A 19,370-nucleotide genomic window follows, 5' to 3' on the forward strand; every position below is an offset into this window, starting at 1 on the left:
TTTCTTCCAACAGTTTGTAAGACATGTGAGTTGAACAGGAGATTTAACCCTCCCCCCCCCATAATAAAATATAAAAACAAACAGCACCTTCCATCTACCTTCCTGGCACCTGTGATATCAGATACCTACTAGTTCTCTACCCTCTGCAGTCTTTTCCAGGGAAAACTGGGTAGAAAAGAGCTGAGTTTTCAGTGTTAAAAACAAGTAGAAAAAAAGTGAAAGAACGAACAAAATAAGAACCTTTCAGCCTTCCTCACACCTCATAAAAAAGACAATCACCAGGTACAAATCCATGTCTTTTCCTAGCTGGAGGCTCTCTTAGTAAGTCATTACCATTAGGCTAAACAATTATTTATCAGTCCTGCAGTACTTGGCATTGTTGTGAATTCTCTGATTATTATCGAGTTAGTTGCTTTCTGTGGCTGGATTTACATATTAAAGGCCCATACCGCAAACAATACTGGGAGAAGTGCTTCCTGCTGTGAACAGTTGCATTTAAGTCAATACAATTACTCCTGATAAGCACTACTCCTGATACTAAAATGCAGAGTTGGGTTCTAATCGCAAGGTGTTAAAGTAATCTAGGCTCTTGAACCCATTAGGTAACCTGTTACTCCTATGTAGGCCTTCCCTTGTAAGGGGCTAGGAAACTCTTTGTTAACATCAACTCGTGGAGTTTCCTTCATCGTCCAAAGTGGGAAGCACAAGGACAACTCAACATAACATTCTGGGAGCCAGATACTCAGTGGCCTTATGAGAGCTTTGCACCACTCCACCTGCTCAAAGCTATCTTACCGCAGCACTCCAGGATAGTAGGATACTTGGGTGGCACAAAACTACTTATTTGCTCCTATGCCTTCTCCAATCTCTCCAGATAGCCTCTCTGTACCCCAGCAATCCTTCACTGCTGGAATGGCCTCTTTGGGCCACAGGCAGCCAGTGTTACTCAGAACATCCCTCAAGCTTCTATAAATTGTACCTAGAGGGGATCAGCCCACCATAGGTGGACGTAGGATTGGTAAGGTGATCCTATTTCCCAAAGGGAAAACGGGACACAATGTGGGGCTAGCCCTGGTCCCCCCCTTCACCACCACCCCCTGCGCAGGGCTGGCCTGAGCCACTTACCCGAGCCCTGCCCCCCCTCACCATGCACGGCTGGGGATCGCTGCTTGCCCACGCCCTACCTGCCCCCCGCGCGAGTCTGGGGCTGATGTTGCTGCTTGCCCGAGCCCTGCCTGCCTCCCCATGGGAGGCTGGGTCTGGCATCGCTCCAGCCCTGCCTGAGCCCTGCCTTCCCCCACTACGCAGGGCTAGCATCACTGCCCTCCGACCCCCCACACGTTCCTCCACACCTGACTTTTTTTGACAAAAGCTGATAACTGATCAAGTTGGCAAGAGCAAACAGGACAAATGCCCACTTTTGTCAAAAAGTGAGGGCAGCCAGAATAAGGCTTAAAAAAGGGACTGTTCTAGCCAAAACGGGACGTACGATCACTCGAAGAATTGGTCACTTTATATTCCCCCTCCTGAGCTGCACCCACAGCTCAGAATCTGGGCCTGGACCTTTGAATACTTCCAGATACACTAGAAAGAAATGTTACTTTTAGTATCGGGGTTTGTAGAGCTTTGAAGCACTGGGCAACTTTCAGTGCGCTTTAAGACTTTACCGCATACTTTCTTAAAGTGCCCTCAGAATGAACATATTCATCTTACCAGCTGAACAACAAGAGTTTGACACTTTTTAAGCCGTCTATGAAATTATCAATTGGCAGTCTACAGGGCTGAGTAATGGCACTTGTCTCTAACAGTAACATATTCAGAATTTTTTCTTTTCCTGAAAGAAAGGGGGATTGATCCAGGAATGTTAGTTATTTTATCTGATAGGCTCTAATGAGTTCAACAGAAGCAAGAGCATTTCAGTCAGATGAACTTTGACATCCCTTGTTAGTCACACATTTTACAAACGGGGGTATTCCAAGAGTGGAAAAAGGCCTTTTTGTCCTTAATTGTACTTAGCCATTAGTTATGGTCAAAGGACTCCAGTTTAAATTTTAACAAGAATACCTATTAATAGATCTTTTATTTCAGATATCAGAAAGCAGCTTTCTATTCAAAGTCTAGTTGCAGCAAAATTGACCTTCTTTTTCTTTTGAATTAGATAAGGGAAGGTGTGGACTTGATAAAATCTTGTTTGACAAATAGAAAGCCAATGTGGCAATACCGTATATATCTAGACTAGGTCAACGACCATTGTGTCATCTGGTTCTCTGTTTCTGCTTTCATTTAATATAATTACATGATGCAGATTTTCATCTCTCTTCCTGCATCAAGGTAGGATGTCTGGTTTGATGTCAGAGTGATGCAAATCTATACACCAAATACCTCAAATCCGAGCTTTAAACTGGATCCAAAACATCTTGACCTTTCTTAATTTGAAATATGCCCTAAAACACACACAGTTCACAGATTTTCTGAAGTCTTTTCACTAAATGACCTTATTTTCCACATTTTTAAAGAAAACATATTGAACTAACTTACAGATGTTCAAAGACACCCAAGCTATAAAGACGGAATGGGGATTACAAATAGACTACAAGCGTGGACTCTGCTCCTGCAAATATATCTACATATACAGGCCCTTACATCAATGTGAAACCATACCAATGTCAATGACATTCTGTGCAGGAGTCAAGCTCTGCAGGATTGGGTCCTAAATTATTTTAATAACTTGAGATACTGAAGGATTTCTGATTATGCGGGCTTTGTATAATCAAGAAAATGTTCAACGTAAGCAACAGAGGCCAGGGGAAAGTCCTATAGAATTCAAATGGGATGAACCCAACAGGGGTTTTTATAGAAACTGAAAAGGTTTTATCTAAAACTTATTCTAAAAACTTACAGGGGTAGATTTTCAGCTGAGGATCTGGTCCATTTAATTTAAAAGAAGAACAATTTCTATAGAACACGTAAACCAATTTATAGAATTTTATAATAAACAAAATCCCTGCTATACAATTCTATAGGCTGGTTTAAAAAAAAAAAAATCTACAGAAAGGTTATACTTCTCCATATTCTATAACATTGTCCTATAAGGATTTCAGAGAACAAGATCTATGAATGGGAAATCACATAGACAGTTTCTCTATGTTCTCTGTTTGCTAATAATATGGATAAGGGACCTTTGTTTACACCATGTCTTTGTGTTATTCCAGTGTCTTTAAATTTCAGGAAATCCAGTCTTTCAGGAAGTAACATTTCATTACACAGGTTTTGGCCAACCAGCAAAATAGAGTTCCATATAAAGGGCATATTTATTTTTCTAAACACCACGTTTTTAGCTACCTAAAATAATGAAATTAGTTTACTGTCTTCTTTTTCCCTGCTTCCTCTGTCTAACTTACCAGTAATGTCAGCATGCATCTCCACAAACAGGGGGTTCTTGCTCAACCCTCCACACAGAAACAGAGTGCTTATGTGATGCCCGGCAGACTGCATAGTTTCCAAAATATGTCTTGTTCCCAACTTGAAAGACAGAAAAGGTCTGATGAACATGGAAAACTTACTCAGAAAGAAACCAGCACTAAGTGACGGCAAGGGTTAGGCCTACAAGAGAAGGGACTTGGTTTATCATCAGGTCAGTAAGGTGCATTGTATGATCCATAGTGACCTGAAACATGAAAATTCATACTGCAAGCATTAGGGATGAGGAACTAGAAATGAAAGGAACATATGAGGCCAGCAGGCTGGAACAGCACCTTGGGAGTTGGCTGTAGGAGGAGCAGGGCCTGATAGCTGTCTGTATGCACAGCTGGAGAGAGTAGGGGCTGGGCACCTAAAGGGCAAGGAAAGTGGTCCGAAGCTGGCACAGAACCAGGCTGCAAAGGATCAGGAAAAAGCAAGGGGAGACACTGAGGAGTGGCTGTTTGTGACCAACAGAGCAAGTGACAGGAGAAAGCAACTAAGTAGCAGCAAGGGCGCACAGGAGACACAAACAATGTCAGATGCAGCCCACCAGAGTTAAGACATCCCCACCATCCCCTCCCATTTGCTTAACCCTCCTGCCTCTGACAAAGCCTCGCAGCACAGATGAGCCTTGCAGCATGACCTGAAGGTCAATAAAGTTGGGATCTGTCAAACTAAGCGGAAAGCACGTCAAGGAACCATCACTTAAAATGTTTGGCCTTCAGCACCTTCCCTTTTAAACCAGGGGGCTGTTATCTCAAATGCCAGCTTGAGTTTTGGGCTGCTTCTGAAAACTGAGACCAATTGAGTAACACCAGATTTGGGATGTTTACTGTGAAACTCTGGCACAACTTTGGATAAGGCTTGAAATGTAGTTTGGTTAAAGGCAAAGTAGTTATGATGAACTAAAACGGCCACAAGGCCAGCTGATTAAATTGGTCACTTCCTATTGACACAGAGGGCTAACTTTCCAAATCATACAGTTAAGATTTTAAATGACAGAAAAATAAAACTACTCTAAAAAGAGTGGTTTCAGAGTAACAGCCGTGTTAGTCTGTATTCGCAAAAAGAAAAGGAGGACTTGTGGCACCTTAGAGACTAACCAATTTATTTGAGCATAAGCTTTCGTGAGCTACAGCTCACTTCATCGGATGCATACTGTGGAAAGTGTAGAGGATCTTTTTATACACACAAAGCATGAAAAAATACCTCCCCCCACCCCACTCTCCTGCTGGTAATAGCTTATCTAAAGTGATCACTCTCCTTACAATAAGAAAAGGAGTACTTGTGGCACCTTAGAGACTAACCAATTTATTTGAGCATGAGCTTTCGTGAGCTACAATGTGTATGATAATCAAGGTGGGCCATTTCCAGCACAAATCCAGGGTTTAACAAGAACATCTGAGGGGGGGGGTAGGAAAAAACAAGGGGAAATAGGTTACCTTGCATAATGACTTAGCCACTCCCAGTCTCTATTCAAGCCTATGTTAATTGTATCCAGTTTGCAAATGAATTCCAATGCAACAGTCTCTCGCTGGAGTCTGGTTTTGAAGTTTTTCTGTTGTAATATCGCAAATTTCATGTCTGTAATCGCGTGTCCAGAGAGATTGAAGTGTTCTCCGACTGGTTTATGAATGTTATAATTCTTGACATCTTGATAGAGCTGTCAAGCATTCTTATAACTACAATACCCACCTGCAGAAGTGAAGAAACAGATTGATAGAGCCAGAAGAGTTCCCAAAAGTCACCTACTACAGGACAGGCCTAACAAAGAATATAACAGAACACCGCTAGCCGTCAACCTCAGCCCCCAACTAAAACCCCTCCAACGCATTATTAAGGATCTACAACCTATCCTGAAGGATGACCCAACACTCTCACAAATCTTGGGAGACAGGCCAGTCCTTGTCTACAGACAGCCCCCCAGCCTGAAGCAAATACTCACCAGCAACCACATACCACACAACAGAACCACTAACCCAGGAACCTATCCTTGCAACAAAGCCCGTTGCCAACTGTGCCCACATATCTATTCAGGGGACACCATCACAGGGCCTAATAACATCAGCCACACTATCAGAGGCTCGTTCACCTGCACCTCCACCAATGTGATATATGTCGTCATGTGCCAGCAATGCCCCTCTGCCATGTACATTGGTCAAACTGGACAGTCTCTACGTAAAAGAATAAATGGACACAAATCAGATGTCAAGAATTATAACATTCATAAACCAGTCGGAGAACACTTCAATCTCTCCGGTCATGCGATTACAGACATGCAAGTTGCGATATTACAACAAAAAAACTTCAAATCCAGACTCCAGCAAGAGACTGTTGAATTGGAATTCATTTGCAAATTGGATACAATTAACTTAGGCTTGAATAGAGACTGGGAGTGGCTAAGTCATTATGCAAGGTAACCTATTTCCCCTTGTTTTTTCCTACTCCCCCCGCCTGACGTTCTTGTTAAACCCTGGATTTGTGCTGGAAATGGCCCACCTTGATTATCATACACATTGTAAGGAGAGTGGTCACTTTAGATAAGCTATTACCAGCAGGAGAATGGGGTGGGGGGAGGTATTTTTTCATGCTTTGTGTGTATAAAAAGATCTTCTACACTTTCCACAGTATGCATCCGATGAAGTGAGCTGTAGCTCATGAAAGCTTATGCTCAAATAAATTGGTTAGTCTCTAAGGTGCCACAAGTACTCCTTTTCTTTTTTCTAAAAAGAGTCTCTCCCCTAAGAGCTGGCTTTGATGACGACAGTTATATTTCTGATTATGTTCACAATAGTCTCACTGTTGTACTGAATTTTGCCACATGAGCAGCCAGAGGACAGATACTCTCTTTCACAGCTGCTGATATTCAAATTTATTAGCAAATTCCCCCAACACACACACACACACACCAAATACTTTAAAAAAGAACATGCTGTGAAAATTATTTTGTGTTGACCTGCCTGGAAAATTTTATTCAGCGACATTTACATTAAAACTAGACATTCCACTCAGGGAGGTAAGGGTGGGGAGGGGTGGGAAGGACTAATGTAATCTTAAAATTAGAGAATATGCAAATTGAGGGGCTTGAAATGCAAATTTTATTTTTTAAAAAAATCTCCCATTGTAAAGAAAACTAGAGATTAACATTCTGTGGGTATGACTTGGATTTTGACAAGGTTTGCACATTTGCTAACGTTGGGTTTAATGTCTGATGTTGCTCCGATTGAAGTCAATGAGTGGAACAGGACTCTGGCTCTAGGAAACAGGACATTTTTCCTTGTAAGGTTACATAATAAACATAAAGCTAAAATTGGGGGGAGGGGAATTTTGAAAACTAATTTTGTATTTAATAAAGATAATCAGGAAGGGCAGGGATAAATTTCCCTCAATCCATTTAATATGATTGCCTACTGTTTCAATAAAAAGAAAAGGAGTACTTGTGGCACCTTAGAGACTAACCAATTTATTTGAGCATAAGCTTTCGTGAGCTACAGCTCACTTCATCGGATGCAGTGAGCTGTAGCTCACAAAAGCTTATGCTCAAATAAATTGGTTAGTCTCTAAGGTGCCACAAGTACTCCTTTTCTTTTTGCGAATACAGACCAACACGGCTGTTACTCTGAATACTGTTTCAATGGAATTTCAAAAGCAAGTGTGCAGTAATTTACCATGAAAAGAAATTTAGTGCATACCTTATCTTGGTATTCTGTATCACGGACAAAAAAAATCATTATAAAAAGATGCCTATTATAAAAAGATGCTGAACTTAATGTTAAAATGCAGTATATGAAACAAAGCAATCAGACAATAGATGGCTTTCCCAGGATGTCCAACAGAGAATGCATTCACCTCATTAGCGTGAAACAACAACGGGGCACGTGTTTGGTACTGAAATGTTTTTGTTTTCAGCCTCTTTCACGGAGCAATATCAGGAAAACACACACATTCTTATATTTAAATCATAGGATTGTATTAAAGCACCAAGTATACCACTATTATGTTCGGCTGAAAGGGGTCAAAAATCAGCACTAATGAATTCCAGGCTCAGATTAAATGATCAGGATTTGCTGAAGGAGTGTTAACACATCAGATATGTCATTCACAGTAAATTTCCCACATCTGCCCATGCTTCTATCCCAGACGGTGTGGTGTGACACTGGGATATCGGTCCATGTTATCCATAAACCCTTGTCCCCATTAGAAAACAATGACCAGTGTTAACCCCCAGGATGGCAATGGCAGAAAAACATGGCCATATTATCTCATAACAGCTGGAAAGATAATTAATTTAATCACTGTACGAGTCCCAGTCTTATGCACAGTGTACCTGCAGGGATGTATGTTTACACTTACGCAGTATAGTTTTGTGATGAAATAGGCAGGAATCAGTAAAGAGTTTAGGTGTGAAGATACTACAGTAATAGGCACCAGTACAAAAGACAGACACCCATATAGATGGGTGAACCACAGGGAGTATATATCTATAAATACAGGTTGACTGACCCACTCTTGCAAAGATTTTTTTGTTACTGTTTAATCAAACAAGTTACTTGGGAAAAGTGGGACTAAACTCTAAATTTAGTCCAGTAAAATCACACCCACATACCCACACCCACACCTGCACCATATACATACATTAATGGACATCTGGGGCTGCTTGTTTAATGTGGAGGTATGGTGGTCTCTCTATCTACTTTAACATAAACTGGGGTGAGGGTTGAGAGGGGAAATAAATCATCCACATGGGTCAACATCATGCCTTCCAACGGAAAAAAGGCAGGAGGAGTGAAATGCCAGGAGAATAAGCCTGCAGAATAACTGTCTTCACACTACAGGGGTGAGGAAGGAGAGGTTTGTAGCCGCACAGGGCCCTGTCCCTACACAAGCTTCTTTTCCCACCCTAGCAGCACCACACCGTACAACCAACACCATCAGCACTGCCCCATGTTGCACAGTCTCTGACATGCACCTGGGGAAAGGATTTCCTCCACGACCCTGCAGGTTTGGTGGGGATAATATGGCATATGGCAACGACTCACACCCAGGCATATCTTCCGAACTGCACAGAGCTCCACCTTGCAGGTTTATGAAGAGTGTATCTCTAGGTCTGGGAGAGATTAAGGGCAAGTCTGCACTTCAAACACTGCAGCTCGCCACTACAGCACTTCACTGAAGACGCTACTATACTGACAAGAGAGCTTCTACCACAAGAGGAGACAGTTATGCCGATGGGGGAAGCCCTCCTGTTTACATAGCACCGTCTACATCAGAGATTAGGTTGGTATAACTGCATCGCTCAGGGGCAGGATTCCTCTCTCCCGCCCCTTCAACCATGTAGTTATACTGATATAAATTTATAATGTAGACCTTGCCTATGTCTCTCTCCTCCTTATAGACTTGCCATCTCCTTTTGGACTGTATTTATGCATCTTTCACCTCAGACAGAAGAGGAGGAGGCTCAATATTGGGCATACCCAGCATTCCTGCCTTGTCAGAACAATTTCAGGAAAACTCTTCTAGGGCATTTTCCTCCCTGCAAAGAGCGCCCCTCAGGGTTTTTTTTCCATGGGAGGGGACAATCCTCTCCATACATGTGATGTTTATCTTGCTCCTTTATGAACTCATTCGGTGAGTTCATTTGTAATTAGAAATCTATTTTACAGGAGGGCATGATCAATCTGCAATGTGACACAGAGTGCAACTCCTTTAAGTAAGTCTTTCATGCTTTTATAAAAAGCAGACTCTTTAAAATGGCTTACAGCAATGGCTTGAATTGTGGCCAAGTAGATAAGAGCGAGTTCATCAAGGCCCTGATACAATGTCAATCCAACAACCTGCATGGAACACAAAAAAAAAAAAAAGTTCAAATCTAGCAGAGCTGGAATTTCATCATTTTCTGTGAAACACAAGGCATGTTTTCTTGTTGCTACATGTTTAAATGCAAATTCTAATCCTGTGAGCTGTACACATACTGTTATGTTAAACATATTTCTCCCGGTCTGGGTAAGAACCACAGAAACTTTGATTTTGCCCTTGGAAAGAAACAGTGAATAAAATATCATTTTGTATGGGATTTACGTGTTATGTTTTCACCAATACAGTTTTCCTAGGAGACTTGCATATTCCTTGGGAGTATTTAGTCTAGTACTATGAAATGAAACACAGTAAAAAAAAAAAATTCCCACATGCCCTTGCACTGAAAGACAATTAATAATTAGGGTTAGATTATGATTTCATTTACTCTGGCATAAATCCAAATTTCTTCTGTTGAAGTCAGTGTAGTTACTCTGGACTTATATCAGAACAAGTGAGATCCTAATTTTGTCCCTAAATGTGGCAGAAAAGATGCACTATCATTGCTAGCATTTGCATAAGAGACTCAAACCAGGGGAATAAAGACCCTCCCGTAGAACATATTTCTTGTGGAAGGATCAAAATATTCATGGGTCACTCCCACAGCAAAAAATAATCAGGTGCACCTAAGAGCAGAATTTAGCCTTAATAGTTTTACTCAATTTGTGGTATAATTACAGCTCATAGCGATGCCCTTTAGAGGTATGACTTCTGAAAAACAATGTGAGTATTAGTGCCAATTGAAAAGAAGTGCATATCAATATTCCTGGCACCAGTACTGAGGTGGGAACTTATTTTGTATATAACTTCACTTGCAATAAAGAAGTGTCTTAAAGTTTTTCACAGCTTTTGAAATAGGTAAATCCTTTTACGATAACAATATATTTCAGCATGTTGCTGCCTTCTCAGAACAGATGATTCAAGGTGAAATTCCTGTGTCATTAATCAGGATCAACAAATACCATCCTTTTCAGTTCAATAGTTGAAAAAGAAAAAAGTTTTGAAACCACTAGAAAAGAACACTCAAATATTTAACCATCGCCACATTTCTCTGGTTATAAGACTTTTCACTGATATGACTGATATGACATTTAGGGGTGCGTAATTATTAGAGATGGGCCTTACTCAACTTCCCCAGATCTTCATATCCCTGAATTTCAGGCAACTTCGAACAGACATCCAAATTTCTGTGTCCTATTTCTAATTATTAGCTCCATCTTGCTGCGCAATAATTTACACATCTATCCATTTGTCACCCGAATGCTCTCCAATCTCTCCCCCCAGTATACTGTATGAACCCTCCCATTTTAGTAGCAGTAATTATGGGTGAACTCCCTCCCCAAATGTTTGATGTTTCAGTTGCAGGGATGCTGAGGACTGAGATGATCTGTTGGGGTTATTTGCCTTCTTTCAGGGACCATTTCAAGGTGTGTTATTACACAAACTGCCTGGAACACAAATCAGAACTATACATCATTATGATTCAAGAGATAATAGACCTTAAAGTTATAGGTAAATTATACCTTTATTCACCTGTTCAGTCATGGTTTTGTACAATAACATCCTGACATGGATCCAGCTAGCGTGCCTCCATCAGGTTCAGCTAGCAGAAGCATCCGAATGTGTGGATGTTTATGTGAGCCTCGTGAGTACACATGTGCTGAAAATCTCATCAGGAGAGGTTCTCTCATGAGCTTCCTAATTCTGCTGCTTCAGATTCTAGATTGAAATAGTGTGAAAACTGCTCTTCTCACAGTATTTCAGCCCTTCCAGAAGAAACATTTCACAACCTCAAATCAGGATCAGATCAGCTCAGTTTTGGAAAATGAATAAAGATTCAGGAGCTATCTTGCTTATGTATTTATTTTTAAATCAGCACTTGCATGTCCATGGCTAATAATTACACAGGAGTTTTCCAGCTTCTGTTGAAAGTGGCCAATAAGCAACTGAAATAGTGTAACGCGCTATTTAGCAAAATGATTGAAAATTGGAAAATCATTCCTTGAAATATTTTATATCATTCTTAGTCTCTGAATACACCCTACCAGTTTTTGATTGAGACTCACCAATTCCACAAGGGGAATGCAAGATTAAGCAGACTGGTGAGTGCACAAAAACAATGCTCCAAAATATGATTGCCAGTAAAGATACCGGATGAAAGACATACCTCTTAGTATTTTCTGCAAGTAAATGAGGCACTAGTGATATTAGAAGTATCCTGATTGGTGGTGTACTGCAAAAACACTTACTAATTTCAACAACAACAACAACAAATATCAGCAAGAAACCCAAATCCTGTGGGATTGTCTGAACAACTAGGGAGGAGTATGTTTAAAATAAAAATGCTCCTTCCAATTTTTTTTTTTTATTAATTTTACCCCTTTGTTCTGTATTGACCTTTTTGCAAAGACAGGCTGTTTCTTACCATGCCCTTCAGTGTCAGATCTGCTAAGGGAGATCGGTTACCATGGAAATCTGGCCAAACGTGTAAATCAACAGTGAGGAAACCCACAGGCAAAGATTTCTTAATCAGATCCAGGTGACTGTTCAAATATGTATATATATTTTGAGCACTAGAAGAAAAACAAGTTGGGAAAGAACAGGGGAGGGAGGTTATTCAGTGAACATAAAACATATGCACTTCTAATGTCAAATACAAGAAAACCATCAAAAGGGGTCCAAAAGCCAAACTTAAAGTAAAAGAGAGAGAATCATTTCCTTGCCAGGCATATGGCAATGGAGAGTGGGGGTGGGGGTAATTAAAGCCCACTATCAGCCAGAAGAAGGTCTGAGTTCCTACACTGGGCAGGGAGGTGGGCAGACAGTGAAAGCTGAATGACCTTCAGAAGCAGTAACAGCTGCACTCCTTGTGCAATGCCTCCTGCTGGTCCGTCCTGAAACTGCAGCTGACTGGCATTATGGCGGCTTGTCTGCAACACTGAGAGGCGGGAAAGCAATGCCGCAATGACGACCGAGAGAAATAAAAGCAGAGAGGGAGTGAAGAAATAAAAAAGACTCCCAAAGAGGAATGAAAATAAAATCCCTTTACAAATGTTAGTAATTTCTGTTGTTAATCAAGAGTTCCTCATATTAAAGTTTTCAATTTTTGAGACCAATATTCAAATATACAGTATAATTAAAACTAAGCAGTAAGGGGAGAATGGGGACAGCGAGATGATGATATGCAGGGGAGGAGCTGACTAAGGTCCCTAAATTTAGTTTTCTCTAAGTTCTTATAATGCACCCATCTCCACATTATCCAAGTGCCTTTTTCCTGAGCCAGCCATGGTTGTGGGATTAATGATGAACTCTTCTGTGTTCTGGCTTGCAATGGCCTTCGTGACATTCCAGTTAAAATATGTTGCAATTATGGTGAGAATCCTTCTTTAAAAAACTCTTGTATCATCATAAACAGATTTATAATTTTATTTTTGGTCTCAACTCCTAAGAAATCAGAGTAGGGCATTTAATTTCAGGCATCTTGATCAATAACACCATCTAGCCTTAATTACAATTGATTAGCCATTGTCTCACTTACTGTAGGTCCAAAACAGTGATATTCATTTAGCCTCTACATGTATATTCAATCGTGCACTAATGAGATCCCTAAGGGAATTTGGCACATGCTTTACCACACTGACTTCTGACCTCCTAGCAGCTGTATATTTATACTTTACATTCAACTATTCAGCAGCATGTTTTTTCAATTATACCTTTCCATGTGTGTGCTATCAGAGAATATCATTCAAAACAAGTACACTTGGAAGACATTAAAATAACTAATTCACATCATTATTCACATTCTTTTAAATGTGCTTTCTATGCCTTCCTGGAACTGAATTATGATAATTTTGAAAGTTACGATTCTTTTTTTCATATAGTGGCCTTATTTTCTGCCTCCCTAAAGATCATATTATAAACAGTACCTGCTAATAACCAGTCACTGCATTTCCAGTAGAAGCCCGGCTTTTATGGGGTGAGAAGGAAAAAGGAAGAGGGCAACTTCATTAAACATGAGGCCTATCCTACTACCCAGCTTCCATCTGGCCCTCTTGTTACTTGGATTCCCAGGGGGAGAAGCTAGTCCAGAGCACAAACCCTGTGTAGCAGAGGTTGACATTTAACCATGCCTTCTCAGGCAAGCACATATCCCTAGCACTACATGTCTGCATCCTCCTTTTCTTATAGATCTAGGCCCTACTACTCTAGGTCTGGTTAGAATGAATGGCAGAGCTCCCTCAAACACCTCCCAGTGCTACTTGTCAACCAAGCCCATTGGACAGTGTTGGGCAACTAATTTTCTGAGCCAATCCAATTTCTATTTCAGACAAGGGAAAGACATCCATTAACTTCAGCAGCAGTTGGATCGGGCATCATGTCCTGGGACCTAGGGCTTTACAAAGCCAAAGGTTATGGCTGTCATCTAGCCAGCTGTTCTTTGACCATTTCAAAATTATACAGGAGTTACGCAAATAATAATAATAGTTTATATTTGTAATGTGGGCCAGATTTCAGAAATCAATGGGAATTAGGCGCCTAGTGGGATTTTCAGAAGTGTCTATCTGCATTTTTAGGCCCCTAAATACCTCTGAAAATCTGGCCCTAAGATCCACAGATGGAAAGAACTGCCAATTATTATTATTATACATTGCTTGAAAGATCCCAAAGCACTTTACAGATATACATCACTACTGAAAAGCAGTCATCTCTATGGTGGGGGAAGAGGAGTCAAAACAGCGCACTGCTCACTAATGGAAGACAGGGAAATTCTGTCCAAAGACACCAGGGCAAAACACTGCTCTTACAAAATCTGCCATAGGATCTTTGATGTCAAGCAGAGAGGGTCTTGTTTTTCAAGGTCTCACCACAGAGGGACCCAAACAATGTAAACTACATGGAACTTCGTATGTCCTCCATGGAAAAATGACGGGGTGACCCAACCCCAGTCAGGGTTAGAACCTGTGATTCTAGGAAGATAGGGTATTTCAGCTCTGATGCTTAGACCACAAAGTCATCTTGAGTCCACACTCTAGCCAGCATAGGTGGAGTTTTACTATCTCAATAATGTCTATATGATATTATCATACCAAACAGACCTGATTCTTCATGGCCTTGCACCCTGTATAGTCATTTACACCTATGTGAAGTGGGTTTAAAATGCCACTAGACATGTGAGTGGAGAATTCTGATGTGTTGGCATTTTATACCAACTTTACTTGCTCTGGACCAGCATAATGACAACATGAGGTGAAGAACGAGGCCCAGTATATCAGAATAGTCCCCCTAAAATACTTAAAGGAGATCTGTAGGCAAATAACTCCCCATCCCCTCCTCATCAACAACCCCCAAAACCAAAGCAAAACCCTACGTTAATATTAAGAATTTGACTTAATTTGAGAAAAGACAGGAAATTCAGACCAAAACTCTGCACTAAATAATCCCCTTCCATTTGGCTGGTTCAGCTGATATAGTGCTCTGTGACGACGCCTCAGAATAGTGGGTGAAGTTTTAGGCCACATGTGCTGTAATAGCTAGGTACAAGGTGATGCCTGAAGGGTGGAATTTCAAACTGAACTGCAAAGTTCCTGGCTTCTGTCAGTTTAAGTTAGTCCCTTAATGCTACCCTTTTTCGGGGAAATGGGGAGGAAGGTGAAGTTATAAGTGGCTTGTTTACTAAATTTATAGCTATGAAAACATATCATTAGAATGGCAGTGTCTGGAAAGCATTATAAAAATACCATTGGTATATTAACCATATAAAATATTATGACCCTCTTTATCAACACTCTCCTGCACAGTTTTACTAACTGCATGAGCCTCAAATAAGAATTAAAGATACAACACGGTATCACACAGGACGGTTATATCACCTTACATTCAGTAGTCAAGGATTTTGCACTGTGTAAACTGTGTTTTCTCATTCAAGAAACTCTAGAATCTCAGACGCCTCCTGCAGACACACTGCACGCATGCAAAACATGGCTGGTACTGGGGTGATCCATCTCTTAGTTTTAACTATCCCTTTATTCTGGGTTTGCATTCCTCTCTACACCACTGTCCCAGTCTTTTTTTCATATACTAGCTATTCTTTCATAAAGCAGATTTCTCCTAATAGTGCAACGTAAGCTAAACCTGACCATCTCTGAGGTTTGAGACATGGCAAGCCCTAGGCACCCAGGTCTGCAACATGGACAATATACTGTGCTACCAAGAGACATATTGGGATGGATACAAAGAAGACTTTGATGTGCAAAGCAGGCCAGCCATACCATTTGGGTAAGTATTTGAACCTAAGGGTGAATATTTTAGGTTTTTAAAGCTTTGAACCCTGAATTATCATTACAGAAGCCTTTGCAAATACTTCCAATCAGTTCAGACTCAGGGGACTGAGTTCACAGCGAGCTTGGCTGATCCCCACATCCTGAAATGGGAACGTTGCAGTATAGGGATGAAGGTACAATGTCATGTCAAAATGATCTTTACAAGGTCGATATTTTGATAAAGAAATAAGAGTGGTGACCTGGCTGCCGCTTTTGCTTGTAACTCTGGAAAGGCAACATGGCCTCGGACTACATGATCTATCTGAAAAAGATTAAAAAGAAAAACAACCAGCTTAAAATAAATTAAATTTTAAAATTAATTCCTGGTAAAATACATTGAAACTTTGTCATTCTACATTGACAAAAGAGCTTCCAGCTTACTCATGAAGTACTAAAACCTGGTCCTACTGAAACCAATAGCAAAACTCTCATTGATTTCAGTGGGATCAGGATTTGGCTTAAAAAGTTTAACAATGACATACCAAAAATGAGCAGAATGATGAGCTTATATCTTCTCAAATAATTGATTGCCCGTTAGCTTGAAGTAGCCAACACATTTGTAATGGCGAGTGTGGAGACTCCACAAGTGTTTATTCAAGTACAAGAACATTTGTTCTTCACCATGAAAATCCATTAACTCAAGGTTAAAAAAGACTTACCCTACACAGAGTTGACATGTGAATTGGACCCTCTAGGGAAAGGTGTCTAGCGTTATAACACAAACCAACGCCTTGTTTAGGACTGTGTGGAATTTCAAGATAGTAATTTAGCAGCTTTTGTGGCCAGTCCATAATGCCTGTCAATGGCATCCGTAAAGGTAATGAGGCAAAACCATGGCTACCCAGAGTAATGAATATATAGGTGAGTGATTTGGCAAGACCTGCTGGCAGCAAGTCAGGACAGGTGTTTAATTTTGATTAGTATTCATTAGTTTGGGTGCTGGCTGTTAACAGTATAATAACATTTATTTTAACTATGCACACACATCTGTATACAGGAAAAGAACTTAATACATCTTGATTCCCTCTGGAGTTTGTGTAGGAGATGAAAGAAAGCCATTTATGAAAATATAAATGGTGTTAGAAACAAAGCTGTGGGATGGACTGAGATTGGCTGATTGAAATATTAACATCAGAACAAGTCAACTCAGGGCTGACACTGGTCATTATGAACTGTGCAAATTTGCCCAGAATATGTTTGATGGGATCTAAATAAATAAAATGTGATTATGTGCTTTGTGTGTGTGTGTAGGTGTATGAACACATTTTACTTACAAAAAATCTCTATTAATGCAATGATAAGGTTTGCATATTTAAAAGCTCGGAAATCAAGAAATGCCGAAGTTAAGGCTGGTTGCGTAAACTTACCCGTGCTCCCTTGTGGATATGCAAAATTATGTGATTGCATCTTATTTCTCGGTTAATGCAACAGAACATAATACAATATTTTCTCCTGTTTTTTCCCTATTTATTCTGAAAATGCAGTTCAAAGGCTTAGAAATTCCTTTTTAAAAACATATTTTTTCACCAGGACAAGCAGAGTCTCCAGGCCTATTTACAAATTTCAAACTTTGGCAGGTTTTATGGTAGCCTCATATAGAAAAGTGTCATTAGAACTTTTTAAAGGGAATGGGATCTTTATTTCACTTTGGCTTAACTCTCAATGGGTTCAAGTGACTCTGTTCAAACTTTGCAAAAAAAAAATTTCTTTTTCATCCAGAGATCAACTAATAAAAACATAACCCCAAAATATGACTTTTTCCTCAGAAAGTGAGAAGTGTGTGAAAGCAGGATGTTATGATGGCTACTGCTTTGCATAATTATAATGAACACAACCAAGCATCCACCCTTGTGTTTATTTTACATATATACTTCCTCTCCCTATATATACACAAAACACATGGACATATAATTTGAAAAAGACCACATGAAATATTTGATAAATATCTTGATAAAGATACATGTTCCCCAATATACCAAAGGTTACTGCTAATGTTTGCTATAGGCCCTACCTAAAATATCTGTTTCCAAAGTCCTCCAAGGACCCAATCCTCTGAAGTAGCAAGTGCCTACTAGGAGCTGAGAAAACTTGGAACTTTGCAAGATCAAGCCTTTTATCTATTAACAAATTAAACTGATACGTGTTGTGACAGACCCAGACCAGTGGGGTACAGGAGTCTGGTAGAAGGCACATATATTGGCCACTGGATAAATAGTTTTCTGTTCCCTGAGTGACCAGCGCAGGGGCTCTGCTAGAACCAATTAAGACAGGCAGGCTAATTAAGACACCTGGCGCCAATTAAGAACATACTAGAATCAATATGGCAGGCAGACTAATCAGGACACCTGGTTTAAAAAGGACCTCCCCTCAGTTAGTGGGGGTGTATGCAAGGAATGAGAAGGCATGCTGCGGGAGGACTGAAGAGTACAAGCTTGATCAGGCTTCAGGAGGAAGATCCTGTGGTGATGATAAAGAAGGTACTGGGGGGAGGTCACGGGGGAGAAGCCCTGGAAGTTGTAGCTCTAGCTGTCATGCAGCTGTTACAGGAGATGTAGACAGCTGTTATCCACTGGGCTGGAACCCATGTAGAGGATGGGTCTGGGTCCCCCCCAAGTCCTGATTCAACACAGGAGGAGTTGACCTGGTCTGTGAGCAACACCAGAAGGGAAGGTCTAATTTGGAAAGGGATCTGGCTTGTCCCCAACCCATACGGGACAGCAGAGACTGTGCAGCTTGTTCTCCATTTCTCCTATGCTAGCCAGCGATGAGGTTAGCTGAGTCTAGGGCAGGTTTGAGTCTCTAGCACAAGAGTCTCAAACATGTGGCCCATGGGGTTATTTTCTGTGGCCTGCCAGCTCCTTGTGGCCCTCCCGCCCCCCTCAGCGTTTACCTAGAGTGTCTCTGGCCCGGTGCACACAGGGGGCAGGGCAGAGCCTGCCCACCCTGTCCCCGTGCCGCTCTGGGAAGTGGCCGGGACCTGGGGGAGGAGGGGCATAGGGGGTCTGTGTGTTACCTAGAGGCATGGCCAGGGCACCTCCCCCGAAGCTCCTATTGGCTGCGGTTCTCTCTTCACAGCCAATGAGAGCTGCGGGGGTGGTGCCTGGAGGCATGGCCAGGGCAACACACACACCTCTGTGGCTCCTGCCCCCAAGGTTCCGGCCGCTTCCTGGAGCAGTGGGGGGGGAGGCAGGGCAGGCAGGTAGGTAGCCTGCCCTGCCCCTGGTGTGCGCTGGACCAGAGCCAGCCCCCTCCTGCACTCAAACCCCCTGCTGCATCCTGACCCCCTGCCCTGAGCCCCCTGCTGCATCCTGACCCCCTGCCCTGAGCCCCCTGCTGCACCCTGAACCCCTCCTGCAGCCCCTGGGGGCAGAGTTGGGGTGGGGATTTTGGGGAAGGGGTTGGAATGGGGACAGGGAAGGGGTGGAGTGGGGGTGGGGACAGGGCAGCGGGGGAGAGGTCAGTGATGCGGCCCTCAGGCCAATGTACTAGTCCTCATGTGGCCCTTGTGGTCATTTGAGTTTAAGACCCCTGCTCTAGCAGAATCAGCCAAACTGAGGGCTGCCATGAACCTCTGAGGTGAGCAAATCCGCCATAAAGTGCAGGACCCAACAAGGTAGAGGAGGAACTTTATCACACTATGTATCTGTATATCTAGCCATACTCCTTGCACTCAAGGGAGAGATTTATATGACAATATAGCAGGGACGGGCAAACTGTGGCTTGTGAGCGGCATGT

The 19,370-nt window shown here is 41.6% G+C and overlaps 1 protein-coding gene across 9 annotated transcripts in view; it reads right to left on the minus strand.

Annotated features, from left to right (window-relative positions):
• Window positions 1-19,370, minus strand: part of FGGY (FGGY carbohydrate kinase domain containing) — a 261,928-nt gene that overhangs the window by 40,354 nt on the left and 202,204 nt on the right. For all 9 annotated transcript variants that reach the window (XM_077823941.1, XM_077823939.1, XM_077823938.1 and 6 more), the window contains 4 exons: window positions 15,836-15,897; window positions 11,741-11,888; window positions 9,222-9,296; window positions 3,402-3,522 (listed from right to left, as the gene is read on the minus strand). In XM_077823941.1, the coding sequence (XP_077680067.1) occupies window positions 3,402-3,522; window positions 9,222-9,296; window positions 11,741-11,888; window positions 15,836-15,897 (406 nt within the window). The remainder of the gene's footprint in view (window positions 1-3,401; window positions 3,523-9,221; window positions 9,297-11,740; window positions 11,889-15,835; window positions 15,898-19,370) is intronic.

This window comes from Eretmochelys imbricata, chromosome 8 (genome assembly GCF_965152235.1).
Source record: "Eretmochelys imbricata isolate rEreImb1 chromosome 8, rEreImb1.hap1, whole genome shotgun sequence".
Classification (NCBI taxonomy): Eukaryota; Metazoa; Chordata; order Testudines; family Cheloniidae; genus Eretmochelys; species Eretmochelys imbricata.